Raw genomic sequence first — 23,639 nt, 5'->3', positions numbered from 1 at the left:
AGCTCTAACATATACATGATCAAAACACTGTGCAGCATGTTTACTACACAAGCAGTGCACTCCGACATAATATTAGTTTGCGTTCATCTAATCTCGTCATTACTCCTGCTTGCGTTTAAATGACAGTGGAGAGACTCGCCCACCATCTCGGCAGACCACCCCCTCACAGTATTCAGGACAGAAGTGGTCAAAAGTGGACAAAAGAGACGGATTTAAATACCAGGTGTAAACATGATGTGTCTCTCTCCCCTCGTACACTTGTGATCCAATCAACGAAAACACTTCTTAATACCAAGTGTAAATAGCCCCAATGTGAGGGTGAGTAAATGATGACACAATTTTCATTTTTGGGTGAACTATCCCTTTAATTCTTAGTCACTTTTTTTGAAAAACTTCTTCCTTTTTCCACAGCAGACATTTGAACAGATTTGGAAAGCCATAAATGACACAAATTAAAATCATCTTGTTTTCTACACAATGACTAAGTCATCGTTTTGAACATGCATGCTGTCTACACAGATGTATAAAAGGAGCCGTAGATTCTCCATCCCAGCTGTTTGGAATAAGATGTTGGCCAGATTTTTGGGTCTATTCTGGGCTGTCTGCTAATGAAATGAGCTGGGTTTAAGAGTCTCCGCCTGAGCTGTGGAAAGCTGAGAGATGTTTAGACGGAAATCGTAAAATGCATCCCGGAACAACCCAAACCCAAAAAACCACAGTCTCAGACCACAAGTATACAACTCTGCAGTTTAAATGAAAGGTGTCAGCTGTGGTTTGTTTAGCTGAGGTTTTACACAAGAGCTTTTCCCTTTAAATGTAAAACCTCATCGTCAAGCTTCGACTATTAATAGGTGCATGGCATAGATACACTTCCAGACATTTGTTGGCCATTTTTTGAATTCGGTCCTTGATGTACATGCATGTTAGTAAAGTCCTTACTGGGTCCACACAGAAGTGTTAAGTCCAATTTATACTTCTGCGCATAAACACAAACCTTTCAGACCTGTCCTGAGTAATGCACAAATATTTAGACTTTAGTTATGTAATTGTCAAGTTTTGTTATCAGTACATTTATGCTGAATCACTCACAAAGAATCTACGTGCCATCTTCTCTGCTCCTTCCAGCAATACTTTAGCTCTTTCAAACCTACAGAGACTTTTAAAGGTGCCCTCTATCGGACAAATTCACACTAAAGAAGTTTCCAACCGTCGGGTCGTGGTCCTGTAGTTCGAGTGAAAACTACAAAAACTTGCTTTACGGCAGACCTACAATCCAATCAGAGCCAGTTATGCTGCAGTGTTTACGACAGTGGTAATGAACAATTACGCTTCTAACCTGTAGGGGGAGCAAAGAGCAATAAGTCTTTAGTGTTGCTTTAAGGCAAAAATTACCCAGAAACTGTTTTATATGTCCATTTACAACCCTAGGATTTGCCTTTAGAATAAAATGGTCTGTTATTACCTTATTTGGAAGGGTTTTGAATAATAATGTTGAGCTCTGCTCTGATTGGCGGTTTCACAGAGCAGCTCCTTTCAGTAGCTCTGTGTGTAAACAGACCTACTTATGTTTGAGCTGAGGAATATCATTGCGCCTCCTGCAGCCATGTTACAGCTGCAAAGTCTTCGAAAATTACGCCATAATAAGAGTATAGTCCCTAGCCATATCTGCCTAGAAAATCACAACTTTTAATTTTCAGTCGGTCGTAGTACACGATGTAACTACAGAAGAGTCAGGTTTTAAATGGGAAAAATGTTGCAACTCTTTGGTTATTTTTTTGCGCGATGCTAATGGTCTAATCAGATTAAATAGATTGTGCTAAGCTATGCTAAAAGTGGTACAGCCAGACCCGGAGATCAGCTGAATGGATTCCAAAACGGTAAAAATCAAATGTTTAACTCTAGGGGAGCTGGTAAATGAGTATATTTTCAAAAAAGTGGAGTGTCCCTTTAATACGTTAAATTGTACTGCGATAATCTAATGTTTTTTGGAACTTGCAAAAAACATGTTGAGATGTTAATATTGTTGGTCCAGGTGAATGATAAATGGCAACAAAATTACCACGCTCAATAAAATTAATTGATATATGGCAAGCAACTGCTGACATTATATACAGTAGATATGTATGGTGTGAACAGGCCTTGTGTTATCAACGCAGCTCATCTTTTTTGCGATCATGTGACTTATCATGCATTAACATGCTTCTGCAGGTGGAGCAGTCCAAGGTGCTGATAAAAGAGGGCGGAGTTCAGTTGCTTCTCACCATTGTAGACACACCGGGGTTCGGAGATGCTGTGGATAACAGTAACTGGTAAGAAGTGTTACATAGTACGTTCTCATGAGAGCATTAATAATAAACAACTTAGTTGCAAATTTGCTCTCACACATTGCTGACGCTGATTGACGGTTATGTGTTTGACAGCTGGCAGCCTGTCACCGATTACATCGATAGCAAGTTTGAGGATTACCTCAATGCAGAATCGCGCGTCAACAGACGCCAGATGCCCGACAGCAGAGTACAGTGCTGTCTTTACTTCATCGCCCCCTCTGGACACGGGTAAGAACTGCATTCTCACCATTAAACACACACAAAGCATCTGTACTCCAGACTTGGATGTTTTTCTGCAGAGGGCTTTTAAGGATGTTCTGTGAGATGCCAAGTGCATTAGGATTTATCACACCGTCAGCAGTTTTAGTGTAAGATGTTCCAGATGACTTGCAGTATCGTTGTAAATTAAATCTAAGAGTTATGCTGCAGTCTACTAGAAACTGAGTTTGTATCTTTTGCTGTGTGAGTCTGTTTATGAGTTCCCAGCCCAAACCTCTCTCTTTCTCTCTCTGACTCTCTCATTCATACTTTTGTCTGGCTTGATGTCAAGTCTTTACTGTCTTTACTGCATCCAAGAAAGAACACAGAGATGTCTGGAAAACATAAGTGCGGTTAGTGGTGTTTGCGAGATGAGGATAATTTTACTATTTGCTATGCAATATTTTTGATAAATTGGTCAAAATATGATACTAAGGACAAGACCAAAACTCTTTTTCTATTAAGCATTATACACTCACCTAAAGGATGATTAGGAACACCTGTTCAATTTCTCATTAATGCAATTATCTAATCAACCAATCACACGGCAGTTGCTTCAATGCATTTAGGGGTGTGGTCCTGGTCAACAGAATCTCCTGAACTGCAAACTGAATGTCAAAATGGGAAAGAGCAATTTTGAGCGTGGCATGGTTGTTGGTGCCTGACGGCCGGTCTGAGTATTTCACAATCTGCTCAGTTACTGGGATTTTCACGCACAACCATTTCTAGGGTTTACAAAGTGGTATGAAAAGGGAAAAACATCTAGTATGCGGCAGTCCTGTGGGCAAAAATGCCTTGTTGATGTTAGAGGTCAGAGGAGAATGGGCCGACTGATTCAAGCTGATAGAAGAGCAACTTTGACTGAAATAACCACTCGTTACAACCGAGGTATGCAGCAAAGCATTTGTGAAGCCACAACACGCACAACCTTGAGGCGGATGGGCTACAACAGCAGAAGACCCCACTGGGTACCACTCATCCACTACAAATAGGACAAAGAGGCTAGAATTCGCACGAGCTCACCAAAATTGGACAGTTGAAGACTGGAAAAATGTTGCCTGGTCTGATGAGTCTCGATTTCTGTTGAGACATTCAGATGGTAGAGTCAGAATTTAGTGTAAACAGAATGAGAACATGGATTCATCATGCCTTGTTACCACTGTGCAGGCTGGTGGTGGTGATGTAATGGTGTGGAGGATGTTTTCTTGGCACACTTTAGGCCCCTTAGTGCCAATTGGGCATTGTTCAAATGCCACAGCCTACCTGAGCATTGTTTCTGATCATGTCCATCCCTTTATGACCACCATGTACGCATCCTCTGATGGCTACTTCCAGCGGGATAATGCACCATGTCACAAAGCTCGAATCATTTCAAATTGGTTTCTTGAACATGAAAATGAGTTCACTGTACTAAACCGGCCCCCACAGTCACCAGATCTCAACCCAATAGAGCATCTTTGGGATGTGGTGGGACGGGAGCTTCGTGTTCTGGATGTGCATCCCACAAATCTCCATCAACTGCAAGATGATATCCTATCAATATGGGCCAACATTTTTAAAGAATGCTTTCAGCACCTTGTTGAATAAATGCCATGTAGAATTAAGGCAGTTCTGAAGGCGAAAGGGGGTCAAACACAGTATTAGTATGGTGTTCCTAATAGGGCTGCACGATTAATCGTTTTTAAACCGAAATCGCGATGTGAATGGATGCGATTTTCGAATCGCAACAGCTGCGATTATTTCGATTCAAAACTATCAAATATAACAATCATCTAGTACGCAGTTTTTGACAGTTCGCTTCATGCGCATTTTACGTTTGATGCAGTTTAAACCAATAGAGTGCATTAACACTGAGGTGCTGACTACACGTCAGATAACATCATTTGGAAAACATGAGCGCGAGCAGCAGTTCAACTCCTCAACAAAGTGTACGGCCATATGATTTCCGCGACGCGGAAAACACGGTCAGAATCGCGAAATGCATACAAATGGAATTAACTGCACAACGCGGAATGTCATGAAGTTGACAGATTTTGGATTCAGTCATTTTAAAAACCCATTATAACTCATTAACCGGCAAATGAAAGGACAGAAAAGCGCGAAAACATTTCCCTTTTGTGTAATGTTAGACTTAAAGAAAGGTGTGTATATAAGTCCGTTTCTCATCATGCATCGCAAACAATGACAAGCGCCTCATCAGACTATAAGCAGGTTTCATTAAAGCCCGGAACACAGCAGACGAAAGAGGTACATTATACTTTCTTGCACGCGCACATCCGCACCGCTTTGAATATTTACAGGCATGAGGGTTCATGAAGCGCGCACACACAGAGAGCAGTCAGCACACGCGTGATCACTAAACTTAAGTTTTCTTTCTTGTCTAAGTGAACATACACAGCTGGATGTTTATCAGTATATTGAAGCAGAGCAGTTTTAAAGCTGTCTTGTGTCTTAAAGTGACAGTAACCTGGTGCTTTCTGTGTCAGAAATGTTTATTACACACCAAAAATTAAAATCAGTCCTTATGCAGGGTTTACACCAAACGCGTTTTGAGCGTCAAAATCGCGTCTACCGCGCCTAGTTTGCCGCTTGAACACTTTGAATGCATTCGCGCGTGTAGAGCGGAGTAGACGCGCGGAAAAGCAAGCATTTGACGCGCGTCCGAAGCAAAATCCGCTTCTTGTGGGAGGGGCAACTGCTGTGCGAGTGTCTGTTTGCAAGATGACTGATGTTACTTGTGCATTTATCAAGAAAGTTACCAGTTTGTATTGGGTAACCTTACTATAGGGGGAAAATAAACGGCGCGGGTTGATAAACGTCACGTGACTCAAAAGTGAAGTGTGTATTACAACTTGCCAGGTTGCCCAAAGTCCTTACTGACACTCTTCCAAGCGAGGTCCTTTTGATTCCTGTCTCCTCTATAGAAATAACAACTTGTGTCATATAGCTCCGAGTGACTGCTTGAGTGAGTGACTCCGGGCGGGGCTGCCACCACAGCAGCAGGCAGGCTCCTGATTGGTTAACGCGGCGCGAAATTCCTCCAAAGTTCAAATTTTTCAACTCGGGCGTCAGCCGCAAATTCGCGTGAACCGCAAAATGCACAAAAGCACCATTCGCGCGTACCGCGCACAACGCTCAATTCGCGCCTTTCGCGCGAGCTTCACGCGCGAATGAGGCGGAAACGCGTCTTCCGCTCCGCGCCGAACGCCTCTTCCGCGCCGCGGGACCTCCTGACGCGCGTCAACGCGTCTGCACATTGACTTAACATTGAAATCACTCGCGCTTCACGCCTCTACCGCTGTTGGTGTAAACGCACCATTACTCTTAACTGAACAAGCTTCTGCAGCTCCACATTTAAAATCCTACAGTGAGGACTGTGCAGTGTTTTATTTGTATTTTTTGCTTATGTTAAATCATAGATTCTAATAACTAATATATTTACATTTATTACAGATGCCTGAAAAGTAAAACAAGATGAGTATAGTCTTATGATTAAAAGAAAAAACTAAACATTTGCTTGTCAGAAGCATTGTTGTAGTGACAGCCAAAATACATTGGCCTATATGTTATTTTAAATAAAACTTTCAATAAATTTTTGTTAAATTGTATTTTAATGTACTTTAATGTGCTTGCAGAAGAGCAAAGTCCTGCAGACAACTTAATGTTTAAGAGGTTTTAAATAAACAGTAGCACAGCATCTTTTTTTGGTGCTATTAAAACCACCACAACAAACCTGGATGTAGCTCTTTTATTATATACTAATGAATCGCACTTTAAATCGCGAATCGCAATTTTGATCAGAAAAATCGCAATTAGATTTTTTCTCCGAATTGTGCAGCCCTAGTTCCTAATAATCCTTTAGGTGAGTGTATGTACATGTCAATCTTGTGTAATATGTTTAGGCTTTCCTAATGTTTATTTTTTTTGGCTGTTTCTTCTTGAAATTAGGTGCACCCTTAAAAAAAACTAGCAAATACTTAATTATTACTGTACTGTATTTGTACAAGAACATGCAAATCATCTCGTGCATAATTATTACATAGCATAAAACCAAAAACTGCAACCTACTTTCCTTTAACCTGGTGATGGATGTGTTGAACATGCAACATTAATAGTTTACCTTGCTGCGCTGGGCTGCTCATAATCACTCATTCATGTCAGGGAAGCAACCATAAGTGAATTAGACCACACTGCAGACTTCTGACCTCTGTTGGACTTGGATTACATTGCATCAAATGAGTCATTTTGGACCAATTCCTAACTTAAACACAATGCTGTCTAACATATTTATAAATTGCTTTGCAGGCCAGAAAGATGTGCCAGACAGACGGATATGGCTCATGAGTTACATTCAAGCTATTTTATGGCATTTTAAGACACAGGAAATGGTGTTGAAATATGTCATTTTAATGATCACGTATGAAGGGATAAAATCACAGACTACAGGAGGACCTTAAGGATGGAGTTTAAATGTTGCTTATGTCAAAATCATGAAATCGCAATAAATATCATTATCCTCTCAAAGTGCAGAATTTTTAATGCATGTTAAAAAGTACTCAAAACACCACAGTAACACTTCAAAACCCCTATCAGCAAGTGTTTGTGAATTTGTGTGCTTATCAGTATATAAAGCCTGTTTCACACAGACATTCCAGAAAATACACGGAAAATGCATCCTGGATTTTTCCGGGATCATTTGATTTTTTTTGTTCATTTACACTGCCAATGATTTGCAGGCATCTGCAAGGTCCCGGAAAGACACGTGACCTGTTTAATGTCCTGCAATAACTTCTACGCAGCGTCTGAAGTTTGCATATTATTTATTATTTCTCTCTCCAGAAACCACTCGCGTGCATTTTTGTTTATGATAAGATTATAAAGGAGCGCGTGACGCACCGTTCTAATGCTGGTGAATGATCTCAGCTTCTGAGTGGATATTTGACAAGCTCCCTGATCTCTGCTTTAATACAGTTTTCAGACATTTCTCATCGTGATTGTTTATATGCATTTAAAACCCGCATTTTAAGGAGCTGAACGATATATCTTGTTGGGATGACGTGCGGGCATTTTTGTTTATTATTAGCTCAAATGAGCTACTGACGTGATATTATTTTATGCTGCTGAATGATCTCCGTTTCAACGCAGTAAGTGACGAGCTAACTTACCAGTTTGCTAACATTTCTCATCGTGAATGTTGGAAATCCCTCATTTTAAAGAGTTGAACCAACTTCATGTTGCCATGATTTGTTTATGCGTCTTATTTATCATTTCCTGATAACTGCTTGAATCTAGTTTGCGACATTTCTCGTTGTAAATGTTGATCTGCATGTTAATCTCTCGTTTTAAAGAGCCGAACCATAACTTTTGTTGTGATGACGCACGCGCCCTCACTAGGACACGCCCATTATGGCATTGTTTCGGCTTCTTGTTCACACAGAGAGTTTTCCGTGTATCTTACTAGGTCCTCTTTCCGGCAATGATCCCAGAAGATTTACAGGACATGTTTGGGTTCACACAGAAGCTTGTCTGGCAATTTTATGGGTATTTTCTGGGACCAAAGGTCTGTGAAATGGGGTTTAAGATGAAATCTTTAATCCTTTCTTTTAAATTGTTCGTAACACATTTGAAACGCATAATAAACTTAGATTTGTCTTGATTAAGAGACCATAAAACCCTTTTTCACCAGCTGATGAGAATTGTGTGTATAGATATATTTTATTTTGTGTGTGTTCTTGACAGCTAAATCACCTTAAACGTACACTTGCCCGTCTGTTAGTGGACACGCACGTTAAAATTTCCTGCCATTTATTTATTTCTCTTCTTGCGGCACATGTGGCTTTACTACGGGTCGATTTACAGGTTCAGCCAAGCTGCTGTACAGCGGTGTGAACGTGATATCTCACTACTGCAGTGTAGAGACGAGACCTCTGGGGCGTTTTTTTTTTTGGCCTCGCGCTCAGTGTTTAGTTTGAAACATTAAACCCTCACATTCTCTCTCTCTCTTTCTCTCAGACTCAAACCACTGGATATTGAGTTCATGAAACGGTTACATGAAAAAGTGAACATCATCCCACTCATTGCTAAAGCAGACACACTGACTCCAGAGGAGTGCCAACAGTTCAAGAAGCAGGTGAGATTACATGCCATTGTTGGTTTAAAAGGGCAAATTTGCCAATTAATTTAGTCAAATGAATGCATTTCTGGATTTTGGTACCATTCTTATCATTTTCTGATGGCTTATTTAACTTTAAAGGGCAAATATTGTACAAATGTGCCCTCTGGTCGGAGCCGATGGTGTAGTGGACAGTGCTCCGACATATGGTGCAGACGCACTTCTGGTGACCCAAGTTCGATTCCCGACTCGAGGTCCTTTGCAGATCCCATGCTCCTCTCTCCACCCTGTACTTTCCTGTCATCTCTTGATTGCTGTCTATCAAATAAAGGCAAAAAAAAATGTAAAAAAAAATTTGCCCTATGGACACCACTACCAGTGTTGGGGAAAGTTACTTTTAAAAGTAATGCACTACAATATTAAGTTACTCCCCCAAAAATGTAACTAATTGCGTAAATTAGTTACTTTCCATGGAAATTAATGCTTACTTTTTTTAAGTTACTTATTTTTTCTTACTTGGCTGAGGCTTGATCTCTTTCAGGCCTTGCAGATGTTTTTTATGACTGAGAAGTTCTGCGTTCAAAAATTGCATATTTCCATCGCAAAAATGTCAAGCTGTGGCCTGCCATCTGTGTTTCTGACTCTGTTCCCGCTCAGGCCTGCACGCATAAAGTGCCTAATTCTACGTTAATATGTTCCGTTTAATTCAGTACGTATGTTTTTAAAAATCTAGTTAATTAAACTGAAAAGTAACTCTCATTACTTTTTTTAAAAAAGTAACTAAAATATTTATGTGTACATTTATAAAGTAATGCATTACTTTACTCGTTACTTCAGAAAAGTAATAATATTACGTAATGCACGTTACTTGTAATGCATTACCCCCAACACTGAACACTACTGTATGTTACTGTGCTCACGGTTGTAGCGCCTCTAGCATTCAGAAATGGGCAGCGTGCCGTAAAAATACTACTTACAAGAAGCACACGGGAAACTTGACTCACAGTTGAATCCAAGAAAATTTTGGATACTGCTAAGCTACAGCGCAATAACACAGTCTAGGGGGTGGTGAACAATCTTAGCGGGCCCAAAGGTCCAGCGGGACCCCACTAAAGTTTCTGACTTTTATTTTAGTTAGGATAAGGGGTCTAGAAAAATATACAGTAATTGGGAGCATGCCCAAGATATCTAAAAATTATGTCTATATAGGTAGGTTTCATGGTATGAAATGTTTTATTTCACAAGAGCAAGCAAAATCTTGAGCTCATGACCCCTCGGAGTTAAATTAGCTGCAAGTGTGAATGCATTGATAAACTTTTGGTCTGTATTTAATCACTAACCTCGCCGATGAAAAGAGTCAAAGGATTTGTGTCACACGCCACACCATTGTGAACGCTTTCTTTTTATGCACTCCATGTGGAATAGTTAAACATCTCCAAAACAGCTGAAGTGACGGTGTGAGAATGTTGGTGTAAACACATCATAACAGAGCACATAAATCTCTCCACACATACTTTTGTTGCTCCTTTGAGACCTAAACTCAACTTGACATAAAAGCAGCAGACACTGAGAGCGCACTGGGGGAGATGCTAAGCGGTTATATTGGTCTGTTTCATCAGTCAACACTGTATTCACTCTTTATTCTACATGTCTACACCAGATTATGAGAGAGATCCAGGAACACAAGATCAAAATCTACGAGTTTCCAGAGACGGATGATGAGGAGGAGAGCAAACTAGTAAAGAAGATTAAGGTTTGTGCGCATGGCTTGGTCACAAGTGAATGATTCACTCAAAATGGGGATTGTACAAAACGACGTCACATTAGACGATTACATCAAAAACAGCTAGGTGTGGCACAGATGAATAGACTGCTTTTTCCTTTTAGTCTGGGTATTTGCTTTGGGACCATGAATATATCAGTGTTTCCCTTAAAGCGATACTACAGCCAAATATCAAAATTACTTCATGATTTACTCACCCTTAAGTGATCATAGATACATATGTGCATCATCATTCCGACAAACACATTTGGAGTTATTTTAGGTAATGTCAATGCTTTTTCAAGCTTATAATGGTAGATGATCTTTTTCTTACCTCATTGGCAGCTTTTTTAAGCACAAATTCACTTAGATTTGATATTTTTGGTCTAAAAACTAGACCAAATTTTCTTAGGTCATTTTGCTCATCAAAAACTGCCTCTTGAATTGTTAGATTTTGTACCGAAAACAAGACTAAATACTAAGTAAGAAAATAATTTTTTCGCAGTGTACACACCCATTCCCTTGCATAGTAGTGAAGTTACGGCCTGGAGGCATAACGTGGCCGCCTAGTGGCACAACTTCCCTAAAGGGACTTTGCTAATAGCTATTAGTGAAACACGCTGGATGGTTTTTCAAATCAGAAATGATACATTCAAAAAGCTCCAATTACCCAAATAATTGCTTTTTTAACTAAATTGGGTCACATAAGAGACTCACTCAAACAAAGACTATCATTGGGAGTCAATATAATTTGCATAATTCTGTGTCCTCTCGTTCCCTGTTTCTCTCACGTGTGCGTATATGTTCATGTTTGTTTGTGTTCTTCAGGACCGTTTGCCTCTGGCTGTGGTTGGCAGTAACACCATCATCGAGGTCAACGGGAAGCGGGTTCGGGGGAGGCAGTACCCCTGGGGCGTGGCAGAAGGTAAGGGGTGAAAGGTCAACATCCTTCAATGACCTTTGTGTTTGTAGAGTAGGACAGACCCTTAGGGCGATGTACCACTTAAGTACGTAACTGATCTTTCCCGTAATACACTGCTGCGTGGAGTCTAAGAGACCGTGTGTCAGTACAAAGCTAAAGTTGTTTGTTCAGTTAGTCAGGTGTAGCCATTTACAGAGCTTTAAACAGCTGACCAATGACTGCACACATGTGACACGTGATAACATCTAGCCTCCGGTGAATCATGTGGGATGCATTCGGTCTATGTGCATAAATGTAATAAGTTACTAATAAATGCAAATTTACATAACTTGACATTTGTGTAAGATCTTTACGTTTGAGCCTCAAAGTTGGATTTCAGTCATTGATGAGATTACAGTGTAGTGCTGTTGGTTAGTACCCTTAGGTTTAATGTGTATTAATGTATTTTAAAAAATGTCACAAAACTGGGGCCCCCATGGCACCATCTCCCAGCCCCCAGTTTAAGAATCACTAGTTTAAGGGTGTGGACGATAAGTGAAAGCTTGCAGATCTGCAAACAGGAAGTGCTGCATATCTTTTGATGTCTCAAAAGCTCCTGCTGGGCCTATCACGTGACACACTGTAAATATGCTGCGTGAGCCATGAAGATTACATTTACTCAGATCAGTCACTAGGTATACGAAAAAACTGATCATTTTTAGTCAGCAGTTAACTGTGAACCTTCCACATGACAGAGTTACAAAAGCTAAAGTCATTAATTGTTAATAGTTAAAGGATTAATCCATTTTCTTAAAAAAAAGTCGAGATGTTTGCTCGCCACCATGTCATCCAAAATGTTGATGTCTTTCTTTGTTCAGTCGAGAAGAAATTATGTATTTTTAAAGAAACAATTCCAGTATTTTTTTTAATTTTAATGGACTTTAATGGACCCCAAAACTTAACAGTTTTAATGCAGTTTAAAATTGTACTTTCAAAGGACTCTAAACGATCTCAAACGAGGCATAAGGGTCTTATCTAGCAAAACGATTGTCATTTTTGGCAAGAAAAATAAAAAATGTGCACTTTTAAACCACATCTTCTCTTCTTCCTCCGGCTGTGTGACGAGCCAGCGCGACCTCATGTAATTGCGTATTGCAGTGGAAAGGTCACGTGTTACATATATGAAACGCACATTTGCGGACCATTTAAACAATAAACTGACACAAAGACATTAATTAGTATCATTCCACATACAACAACGTCGGAACGGTCCTCTTTCTCCACACTTGTAAACACTGAGGCGTAGTTTCTATACGTCATCCGTGACCTCTTGCCGTGATGACATATTACGTGAGGTCGCGCTGGCGCGTCACAGGACCGTAGGAAGATGAGAAGTTTAAAAGTGCTTATTTTTTATTTTTCTTGCCAAAAATGACAATCGTTTCACTAGATAAGACCCTTATAAAGCTGCAATTTCAAACTGCATTGGGGCTGTTAAGTGTTGGGGTCCATTGGAGGCCATTAAAATGGAAAAAATCCTGGAATGTTTTCCTCAGGAAAACATTATTTCTTCTCGACTGAGCGGGGAGGGGCATCGACATTTTGGATGACATGGTGGTGAGTAAATTATCTGGATTTTTTTTGAGAAAATGGACTAATCCTTTAAACAGTACAGAATATTTTTAACCATTTGTTATCGTTTTGCTCACCATGATATGGTTAAAGCTCTCAAATCATATTTGGGTGTCCTCTGATTGTTGCTTTTGACCCCAGTGGTTTAAGAAACAATTAAATGGAACTGATCCATGGACAGAATTTCCCTTTTTTTGTCATCTTCATCTGTACCGATTGATCTGTGATAACTTGTGAGTTGTGTTATAAAAATCCTCTTAAATGACTTGAACCCAGCTTTAGCTTTATTAGACAGATGTGGAGCCAGCCGGACAGATGGATAGATAGACACGTCTAGTACAATCAGAAAGGACATTGGGTTGGTTACTGTATTTGGATCCGTGAGTGGGTGAGTTTTGAATGCCTGGCATACTTTTGGCAACATGTAAGCACACAGATGGGATGTGGTTGGGAAGAGGGAGAGGTCTCCTCCATTCATCTGATAGGTGACGCATACACAGCAAGACACACAAACCAGTGCCAGATCTGTTGCCACCTGCTGGTCTCTTTTTGTATTGCAGTAGCAGGATGCAGAGCGAGGCTGAATGCCAATTCGTGGTGTACTGGCAATTATGAAATAATCCTGAGAATGAATTAAGCTAGTATTAACATGTACTAATAAAATCATTGAGTCCCATTACAAACTAGGTTCAAGGGAGTGTGAGCACCATTATCTCAAAAGCAAGATTGGATGGAGTGCAATACATGCATCTTGCTTTGTTCAAAAACCTAACACTGTGACATGAATGATATCTCAAATCAAGTATGCATTTGTCAGGCAATTATATTTGAAGCTATTTACAGTGCTTTTAACGTTGGAGTTACTAGGACCATGCTTTAGTGTATGACAAGTAATCATACAATTGTTGTTGTAGAGTAAACCTGTGCTTTTGCATATTTCTAAACTTAACACTGTTTTTATTGTTTCAGTTGAGAACGGGGAGCACTGTGACTTTACAATCCTTCGAAACATGCTTATAAGGTAAACCAACTTCATTTCTTTACTAGCACTGGTCAGAATATCACATGAGACAGAGTGTGGTTAAATCTAATTTGGGTCTCTTAAACTAAAATGTATTCAGTGATAGACATATGTAGTTGAACTATGCCCAGATTCAGAGAACACCTGGTGTGAAAATTGCAGTAACCACAAATTTCATACTAAGAAAAGTGTCTTTAGTGTTAGTTTCGTTTTCAGTGTTGGTATACTGGTTTAGCTGTGTTTGAACTGACATACTATACACTGCACTTAAACTATGCAATATGTACTCAACCGCCTAGTGAAGTGGTTCCCAATCCATCTCAGTCAGAAGCCACCAAAAATTTTTTATAGAAATATGCAGAAAACAAACAAAAATAAAGGAATGGCGTAGAATAGTGCATAAGTGTGCAATTTGGGATGCACCTTTTGACAGGCAGTACAGAGGGATGCATTACGATTAATCGCAATTAATCTATAGCAGAATAAAAGTTTTTGTTTACATCAATTATATGTGTGAACTTTGTATAATAATTACGTATATATAAATATTCTCACGAAATCCAGATTAAGAAGGTGTCCAGCATCACAATTTTTAAAAAGCCCTTGAAGCCTTTTTTTGTACATATAAGATTAAGGTCTGAACTTACTATAACCATTATTTTTAGAGGAATTAAAACATATATTTCCTATAAAATTATTAAAAAAAATTTAGATTATCATTATAAAAAATTATCATTACCGCAACATGATATTACATTAAATATATGCATATTAATGTACTAAAAAGTGAGAACTAAAATGAGAACTAAAAAGTTGTCTAGGTACAATGACAAACAAAATTTCAACTTTTATCTGGAGAGAAAAAATAAGAACTGCTTACCTGGCAGCCATCTTGAGTGTCACAGTCAATTATGTCCCTTCCAACAAATTTTTAAAATTAATGTTAGTTCCTTAAGGGCTTAAAAAATTATAGAAAATTGTTGCGGAGGATGAGACAATTTTCTTGGACACATTTTTTATTCCTTATTATTGTCTCTACATGTACCAATGATCACCAAATACCACATGTTTCTTTACTGTAAATGTTTATAGTATAACATGCACTGAAGCTTTTTATTTTTTAGATATTTTAATTAGAAATATTTCCATGTCAAAGAACCCAAATCCAGTCATGGACACGTTGCGGTAATGAAAATTTGCCCCTTAAATGTGAAAAGAAAACAAAAACAAAATTGGTTTGTATGATGTCATTTGAAATCACGTGCAAAATAGTACATGAAGAGATGTTTGTAACTGTATGCTTTGTATTTGTATTTTGATACATATTTATATATTAAGTATTTATATATAATATAAATTATACATAAATATACAAATGTATATACACATGTAAACATTTCTTAAATATATACATGCATGTGTGTGCATTTATCTATACATATATGCATTTATAAGTTATTGTGCACAGTTTACACACATATATGATGTAAACAATTTTTTTTATTTTGCTATAGATTAATTGCGATTAATCGTTATGCATCCCTGGGTGATATAAAATTAAAGGCAGGGTGCATGATTTTTGAAAACCACTTTGGAAAAGGGAGTCAGGACGAGTACCAAATCACACTTGTAGCCAATCAGCAGTAAGGGGCGTGTCTACTAACCGACATCGTTGCCTGGGTAGTGTATATGTGTGGGGCGGGTCTATCAAAAAAAGGTCTAGATTCTATTGGGGTAGGTGTGTGTTTGTTTAGGTGATTTCAAATATCAACATTGCCTTTCAGAGATCATGCACACCGCCTTTAAATGAATGTCTCATCATATATGAATTTGGTCAATTATTGGTTTACAGAACTCACATGCAGGACCTGAAGGACGTGACCAACAACGTCCATTACGAGAACTACAGGAGTAGAAAACTGGCTGCTGTCACTTACAATGGTGTAGACAACAACAAGAACAAAGGGCAACTCACAAAGTTAGTGTGCTTCCTATACACAGACATAACCAATGAGTTATTTTCAGATGCAGATCGTACTGTATGTCCACTGTGCATGAAGATCAATGTGTTTTGATATGTGTGCTTGTAATATTGATAACAATCCCTCACAGCAAAACTAAAGAAGAAGAGCCAGGCTTTCTAACAGCACAGAGCTGGCACTAACTGTACACTGAAACACTCGCTTAACCAGCCAATCACGTTCATCCTCTCACATGTAACGCTTTATTTCATGAATCCCCATCTTAACCGGAGTGAAAGAGGTCAAATACATCCAGCTGCTAATGTTGTGTTTTGTCTAACACGTGATAAAGTGTGAGCATGCTAAGTGTGTTTGTTTTTGATTTTAGATTTGACTCAGGTGACGGCATGTAAGTGTCATGCACACGTTCACATTCGCTTCATTCTTTCATGTGCTGTTGTCCTTCGTTTCCCTAATCTGTCCATGTTTGGAGTCCTGCACAGATTGGTGTCTGTAACTGCTGTTGTGCTGTACATCACCTGAGATGTCCTCCTTTATTTAGCCAATTTAAAGAAGCTTTACTTACTGTCTGTAAGCTGCTCATTAAAGGGATTCTTAAAGGCGTAGTTCATGCAAAAATAAAACCCTCATGTTGTTCAGAACCCGATGGCTTTCTTTACGCCCACTCGTGGGAAAGCTGCCGTCTCTCTTAAAGGTGTAGCAGAGGATTTTCTTGAATTTTAGAAAAGAACCGCCTTCTCCACTTTGTAAAAAAATGCAATTGCGCAACACTCCTGATTGACAACAAGGAGGACCAATAGTCTTGATGATCCACCCGGAAAAAGAAAATCCTCCGCAATACCTTTAACTTTCAAGTATTGCTACAATCTGAATGGATGTTTGCGAAGGTGTTAGGGGCGGATTTATGCTCACTGGCTCCAGTGCATCATCGTGCCACCGCTTTAGCCCTCGCTCAAAAAAAAATAGAGAGAAACTGTTTAATAATTGGCTTCAGCAATACATTTATAACATTTATTATGTGTTAAGAAGTAATTCTCTGAAATGACTTCACAAAAAAGTGTTGTTTTGTGTTCTTGTTTACAACGGGATGGATTGTGACCCTCCCCTTCAAGCTTTAAAAGGATGCAAAAGCTTTATAAAGTAGCTACCCGTGACTTGCACTGTGTGTTTTATGTTTCCTGAAGGCATATGAACGAATTTGGTGAAATATAATCTATTATTTGAGAAATATCTTGACCTGCTCCTATTTCTCTGTGGTGTTGTTTTTTACGTACACTTTAAAAAAGATTTGTTGATTTAACTACAGAAAGTAAGTTACCTGGTTGCCTTAAAATTTTGATATAAATATAGACATATATTAGTTTATAATATTATATATTAGTTTATAAGTATAAACAATTTTTTATCAACTAATATTTTTTTTAGTTAAATTTATTCAAAATTTTGAGACAACCAGGTAACATACTCATTTAAATTGAACTAACTTTTTTACAGTATGCGTGTTTAAGTACACACTCGCATGAAGAGAAGAGGCGCAGCTCCAAACTTTCATCAAATGAATATATAGTTTGTTTGTTTTTACCAAACTTGTTTGCATGTCTTCAAACTATATACGATTCACAAAAACGGTTTGGCAAGATGAGAAATTCAAAGATCTTTTTAAAAAAACTTGTTTTAAAAATCATGCAACAGGTTTATTTTCAAATGCACATAGTGTATTTATGTTAATTTTATGCAATAAAAAATTTAATTTGCACCATTTTTATTAAAGTTAAGACTGAATGGACCTGAAAATAATCAAATGGTGTAACCGCCACTTGCGCCAAAGAATAAGAAATATTAAATATTTTATCCACCTTGATGGCATGTAAGCGTAATAATAAAAATATATATATATTTTAAAATATTTTATTAGTTATTTCTAAATGTAAATTTTAATGCGTTTTTTTAATATTTGTCCGGACATATGCTGAAACCAGCTCCGTTTTCTAAATAATTTTTGACAAATGAAGTAAAAATGTATGTAAAAAATCATATTACACTTAAACTAGATGATTATATTTTTTCACTTTTTTATGAATATATTTATATTTTAATTTAAAAAAATACTAGTTACCCCAATTGACACAGACCAGTGTCCACATTGACATTTTTGCAATTATCCCCCAAATATTCTGTCAACATGAAAAAAACAGAAATTGGTCTTGGTCAACTTGGTAATCAAAAAGAGAATTTATGCAAGTAATCTGCAAATTTATTTTAAAATTTTAACCCTTTTACATTTAATTGAACCATACGGACACAAAATAATTAAGGTCACGTCATTGACCATACAGCAAAGATTTAATAAAGCTTTTGTGTCCTTTAAAGAAGCAGTCACAGTCCCCCACAAATGTATACAAAACCCAAAACACATTTAAAAAATCAGTTTTGATTCTGAAAAACAAAGCCATCGGGGGTTTGAATGACATGATGGTGAGTAAATAATGACAAATTGTTTATTTTTCCTGAACTATTCCTTTAAGTTGGTTGACGACTGTTAACAAGCTAGGAAACACGTATTTGGAGTAAAAGCCTTTTCACACCAAGTTCAAATTACAACGCATTTTGGCCAAATAAATCCCTGTAAATGCTTTCACAAATATAGGGTTTAGTTGTTTCTTATTTTGCATTAGTTTTTTTGTTTGTTTGTTTAGATAAGCACCTGTAAAACCTATACATTTATTTGCATACGTTTGCACATTTATTTATGCTAACCTTGGTGTGTACAGGCGTTCAGTATTCCAGTTTCTGGTCCGGTTTCTATTTATCTTGACTATACTTGTGTACTCTATGTAATCATTTAATTCATGTTCAAAACCATCTTTGTCGGATAAATGCTGGTTAATTAATCACTTCACAGTTTACGGGGGTTGTATTTGAATCAGTGGGTCACTGTGCTACTTGGAGCAGCGTTAATCTTCCAGCCGCACACTAACACAGCTGCGGTTCTGCTTACTAACAGTTTCACCCTTCGAAAGCCTTACACACTAGGGTCCTGTCTTACCTTTCGTCTCTTCTCCTACATCACAGTTGTATTTGTGTTTGTAAACCTCAATCAATTGTCTGATAAAAGCGTGTTTTTGCATCGCTTTGCGTTTGTGTACGTCTGGGGAAACAGGAGTCCTCTGGCACAGATGGAGGAGGAGAGGAGAGACCACGTGACTAAGATGAAGAAGATGGAAATGGAGATGGAGCAGGTGTTTGAGATGAAGGTTAAAGAGAAGATCCAGAAACTTAGAGACTCGGAGGCAGAGGTACTACCTCACATACACAACCTGTACCATATAAAACTACTTGTAGACACCTCAGGTTCTCCATTGAAAAGAATGCCACTATTAAACTTAAAATACATTAAGCCATTATTATCATAAATGGTACCTTTAAAGTATTTCTTTAGTATCTTTTTTTTAGTTTGTGCCATTTCTTAAGGGGGACTTGTATCATTAAGGGACCATAATCTGAATTTGAGATGTTAGATGTTGAGTGGTGTAAATATTTCTATTACTCGTGTTCATAGCTTAAACCGCATCCTGTTATTTGACTTGGGTTCACAAAGGTCTTCAAATGTTTCTGTTGGTATCTATCAGTTCCTTTCATTGGACATTATAGTATATGGTTTGAGTTCCTGGTGTGTTTGTCTATCTAGCTCCAGCGACGTCATGAGCAGATGAAGAAGAATCTGGAGGCCCAGCACAAAGAGTTGGAGGAGAAAAGACGTCAGTTTGAGGATGAAAAGGTCAACTGGGAGACCCAACAACGCCTGCTGGAGCAGCAGAAACTGGACGCTTCCAGGTACGCACACTTACCTCAGAAACCTCAGAGTTACATACTAGCGCTCATTTTCAAAACTCCAGGAATAATCCAGTTTCATAAAATAAATTCAGATCATTTACTCAACCCTATATGAAAATATTCCTAGATTTTTTCCATATTATGGACTTTGGTGGACCTCAACAGTTTACAGTTTCAGTGCAGTTTCAAAGGACTCTAAACGATCCCAACCGAGGAATAAGAGTCTTACCTGGCGAAACGATCGTCATTTTCTGCAAAATATTTAAAAATAGCTACTTTTAAACCACAACTTTGTCTTGTACTAGCCGTGTGATGCGCCAGCGTGACCTTACGTGTAATCACGTCGAAAGGTGGAATATTTCTTTTAAAGTGGAATACTCCTTTAACCCTTTTCCCACCAGCGTTTTTAAACAAAGTGCCAGCATTTTTATAATTTTTACAAAAGGTCAATGCCTTCAGAAAATGTTTTTCTTAAAATATATAAACATACAATATATAAAATGAAAAAACAGACCCTCTGCTTTCAAACCAAAAAAACTACCTTCTTTTGTTCTCTCTTTTATCACCTCTCAAATATGGGTAGGTTTCTTCAAAAATCCTGAATTTTGAGCAAAAAGGTGAGATAAATGGGTTTCGTGAGAGGCTTTTGATAGAGATCAGATTTGGAGCGTTTATCAAAACATACATGGAGTTTGAACTGTTTGGCCTTAGCGGTTGCTTCTGGGTTTTATAAGTTGGGTAAGAGCGCCACTTGGTGGATAACAGCGGAAATATGGATTGCCGTAAAAACTTGTCATTGACAGGGAAGCGTTTTCTTTTTAATTGACAAGTTAACTCGTGAATGGCGGGGAAACAGTTAAGGCGGAAGTATGTTTTTTTTTCGTACTCGCAGGTTCGTGTACAGTTTGCGTGACAAAATTTTCGTCAACAGAAAAGTGCATTTGTGCTGTACACGCCAGATCTTTGAAACCTTGCGTAGGTCCGTATGCGCCTACAGGAGATTGTAGAATGTATACTACAAACCAGCGCTTCATTGCATGGTGCTTTTCCAAGACAAAAGCAGCTCGCTTTTTTATTGGCTCGGTTTGCCTTTCATTGACTAGGTTTGCTTTTCCCCTGCAATTTTGTACCACTTTAAAGTGGGTGGGATTATAGACTTAAAGGATTAGTCCATTTTCTTAAAACAAATCCAGATAATTTACTCACCACCATGTCATTCAAAATGTTGTCTTTCTTTGTTCATTCAAGAAGTTTTTTTTTTTGAGGAAAACATTACAGGATTTTTCTCATTTTAATGGACTTTAATGGACCCCAACACGTAACAGTTTTAATGCAGTTTAAAATTGCAGTTTAAAGGACTCTAAACGATCCCAAATGCAGCATAAGGGTCTTATTTAGCGAAATGATTGTGATTTTTTGACAAGAAAAATAAAAAATATGCACTTTTAAACCACAACTTCTCATATATCTCTGGTCATGTGACGCGCCAGCACGACCTCACGTAATACGTCAGGACGTCAAGAGGTCACGGATGACATATGCGAAACTACGCCCCAGTGTTTACAAGTGTGGAGTAAGAGGACCGTTCCGATGTTGTTGTATGTTGAATGATACTAATTAATGTCTTTGTGTCAGTTTATTGTTTAAAATGGTCCGCAAATGTGCGTTTCACACATCTGACGCGTGACCTTTCGACATGCTTACGCAATTATGTGAGGTCGTGCTGGTGCATCACACAGCTGGAAGAAGAGAAGTTGTGGTTTAAAAGTGCATATTTTTTATTTTTCTCGCCAAAAATGACAATAGTTTCGCTAGACCCTTATGCCTCGTTTGGGATCGTTTAGAGTCCTTTGAAACTACAATTTAAACTGTATTAAAACTGTTAAGTGTTGGGGTCCATTAAAGTCCATTAAAATGAGAAAAATCCTGGAATGTTTTCCTCAAAAAACATAATTTCTTCTCGACTGAACAAAGAAAGACAACATTTTGGATGACATGGTCATTATCTGGATTTTTTTTAAGAAAATTGACTAATCCTTTAACGTTATAGTTGTGCCACCTCTCCTGCCGTGTTCATGATTTTTGAGTGTAAGCTGTACATAACTCAATTGAGTTGGTACCAAAAAGTACTAAGTACCTGGAAGACCCTCCAAAAGTGAGTCGTACCAAGCCATGTTAGCCAGTGGAAAGCGCCAATAAATAGGCACCATTAGCTACTATAAAATAATTTTACTATTGATATATACTGAATGTTCATTTCCTCTAATTTCTCTCTTTATCATTTTCTTTTTTCCTGAAGGACCTTGGAGAAGAACAAAAAGAAAAAGATCTTTTAAGCCACTCGGACCGTCAACACATCCTAGTTGCCAATTATACCAGCCTGGACCCTCAGTCGACCAAAAAAATACATTTATATACGTACAACCCCTTGCTTTTCTTTTGTTGTTTTTCGCTGCTGACGTTTGTGGATCAGACCCACTGACCTGGAAACACATCTGCCCATTCTGTTCTCTTTCCACATCAAAAAAAACATCTGACATTCACGCATCCGTTAGGGCCGGACCGCACAGAAACCGAGAGATGTGTAGCCCGCATAGCATATGAATAAACTTACAAACAACTTCTTGGAGATATGCAATATTGTTTCAAAGAACGTCCACTTTAAAACTGTACGGTAACTCTTAATTCCCTTTCTGTGTGTCAGTTGTTTGCTTAATGTTTTTAGTTCCAGAGGTCAGTTCCTCTTAACTGCATATTGATTGACAGCATCAATAAGAACTAAAGGCTGACTCTTACCTCAGGCATTTGTTATCAGACAACTTTGAGGCTTTTTTGCCCTTTTCATAAATGTTAAGCTCTTCCAGTTTTGTGTAATTTAAATTATTTAGCCATTCATGCAACGTTTGACTAGTTACTGTTTTGTCATTTTTGTTCTTTCATATATCGGCGCAGCTCTCTGTTAGTTTATATCTTAAGTGGAAGTCATTTACAGAGCCTTTATGAAGGTCACATGATATGTTAACGAATCCTCCTGTTCTGTTAGGATTATAAAGCGATGATACAAATGAGTCTATTCTGAGAGTTGTGTACTGTAGGAGGAGACATGACACATTATGAGACTTTTAAGTGATTTGTTAATGTCTAATGACCACAGGTTTCTTTTGTGTTTATTTCTTATATTAATTGATACAGTGAGCTGCCAGTCTTGGCCAGTTTCCTATTTTTGCTCTATATAGGCACTGAGTTTCTATCCAGAGCTGCTCCCCTTTTCAATACAACAATTAGCTTTCTGTCATGTACCTTTGCAGGTTCTTTTTTATAATTTGTCTCTCTTCATTTTTTATTAAGTCACAAATAAACTTGTGATGATGCCACTTGAATTGCTGTGGTTTGGCTTTAATGCAAACATTCATTCCAGACTGACGGTGGAAATCCAGGACAAACGTACAACATACAGGTGCACTTTTAATGTAATCTTGTGAGGTAAACGTTTCAATTAAATCAACAACATGCCATTGATGATGTTCATAGAGATTAGGTTGTATTCAATTTGAAAGACGCCTTTAAGCTCTTAACCCATATAGTACACTATGCTCACAACAATGTGTAAGGCTGGAATATCTTACTGCGATGTTGCACTATCTATTGTGCATATACCGTGCCAAGCATGTCGATTGTCAACATTTGTGGGAAATCTAAACAATCTACTATGTTTGCCAAAAAAAGCTTTACACAAAGTTTACTGTAAGGAATGTTTCCCATAATGCAATAGCCTCGCCTTTCATTCCTAGCGTAAATTTGCACAACTGT

General features: G+C 38.2%; 1 protein-coding gene across 2 annotated transcripts in view; it reads left to right on the top strand.

Annotated features, from left to right (window-relative positions):
• septin7a (septin 7a) overlaps positions 1 to 23,209 on the top strand; it is a 57,872-nt gene extending 34,663 nt beyond the window's left edge. Inside the window, exons 4-14 of one of the 2 annotated variants that reach the window (XM_073858158.1) lie at positions 2,209 to 2,309; positions 2,421 to 2,555; positions 8,598 to 8,715; positions 10,358 to 10,450; positions 11,288 to 11,384; positions 13,962 to 14,013; positions 15,866 to 15,991; positions 16,363 to 16,383; positions 19,156 to 19,291; positions 19,684 to 19,829; positions 22,129 to 23,209. In XM_073858158.1, coding sequence (XP_073714259.1) covers positions 2,209 to 2,309; positions 2,421 to 2,555; positions 8,598 to 8,715; positions 10,358 to 10,450; positions 11,288 to 11,384; positions 13,962 to 14,013; positions 15,866 to 15,991; positions 16,363 to 16,383; positions 19,156 to 19,291; positions 19,684 to 19,829; positions 22,129 to 22,165 — 1,062 coding nt within the window. In that variant the 3' untranslated portion in view covers positions 22,166 to 23,209. The remainder of the gene's footprint in view (positions 1 to 2,208; positions 2,310 to 2,420; positions 2,556 to 8,597; positions 8,716 to 10,357; positions 10,451 to 11,287; positions 11,385 to 13,961; positions 14,014 to 15,865; positions 15,992 to 16,362; positions 16,384 to 19,155; positions 19,292 to 19,683; positions 19,830 to 22,128) is intronic. The other variant, XM_073858159.1, reaches the window with a different exon arrangement.
• Positions 23,210 to 23,639: the final 430 nt, after the last annotated feature.

The sequence above is a fragment of the Misgurnus anguillicaudatus genome, chromosome 20, assembly GCF_027580225.2.
Source record: "Misgurnus anguillicaudatus chromosome 20, ASM2758022v2, whole genome shotgun sequence".
Lineage (NCBI taxonomy): Eukaryota > Metazoa > Chordata > Actinopteri > Cypriniformes > Cobitidae > Misgurnus > Misgurnus anguillicaudatus.
Note: the sequence above shows the minus strand (reverse complement) of the source record. Positions and strands in the feature narration are given on the sequence as shown.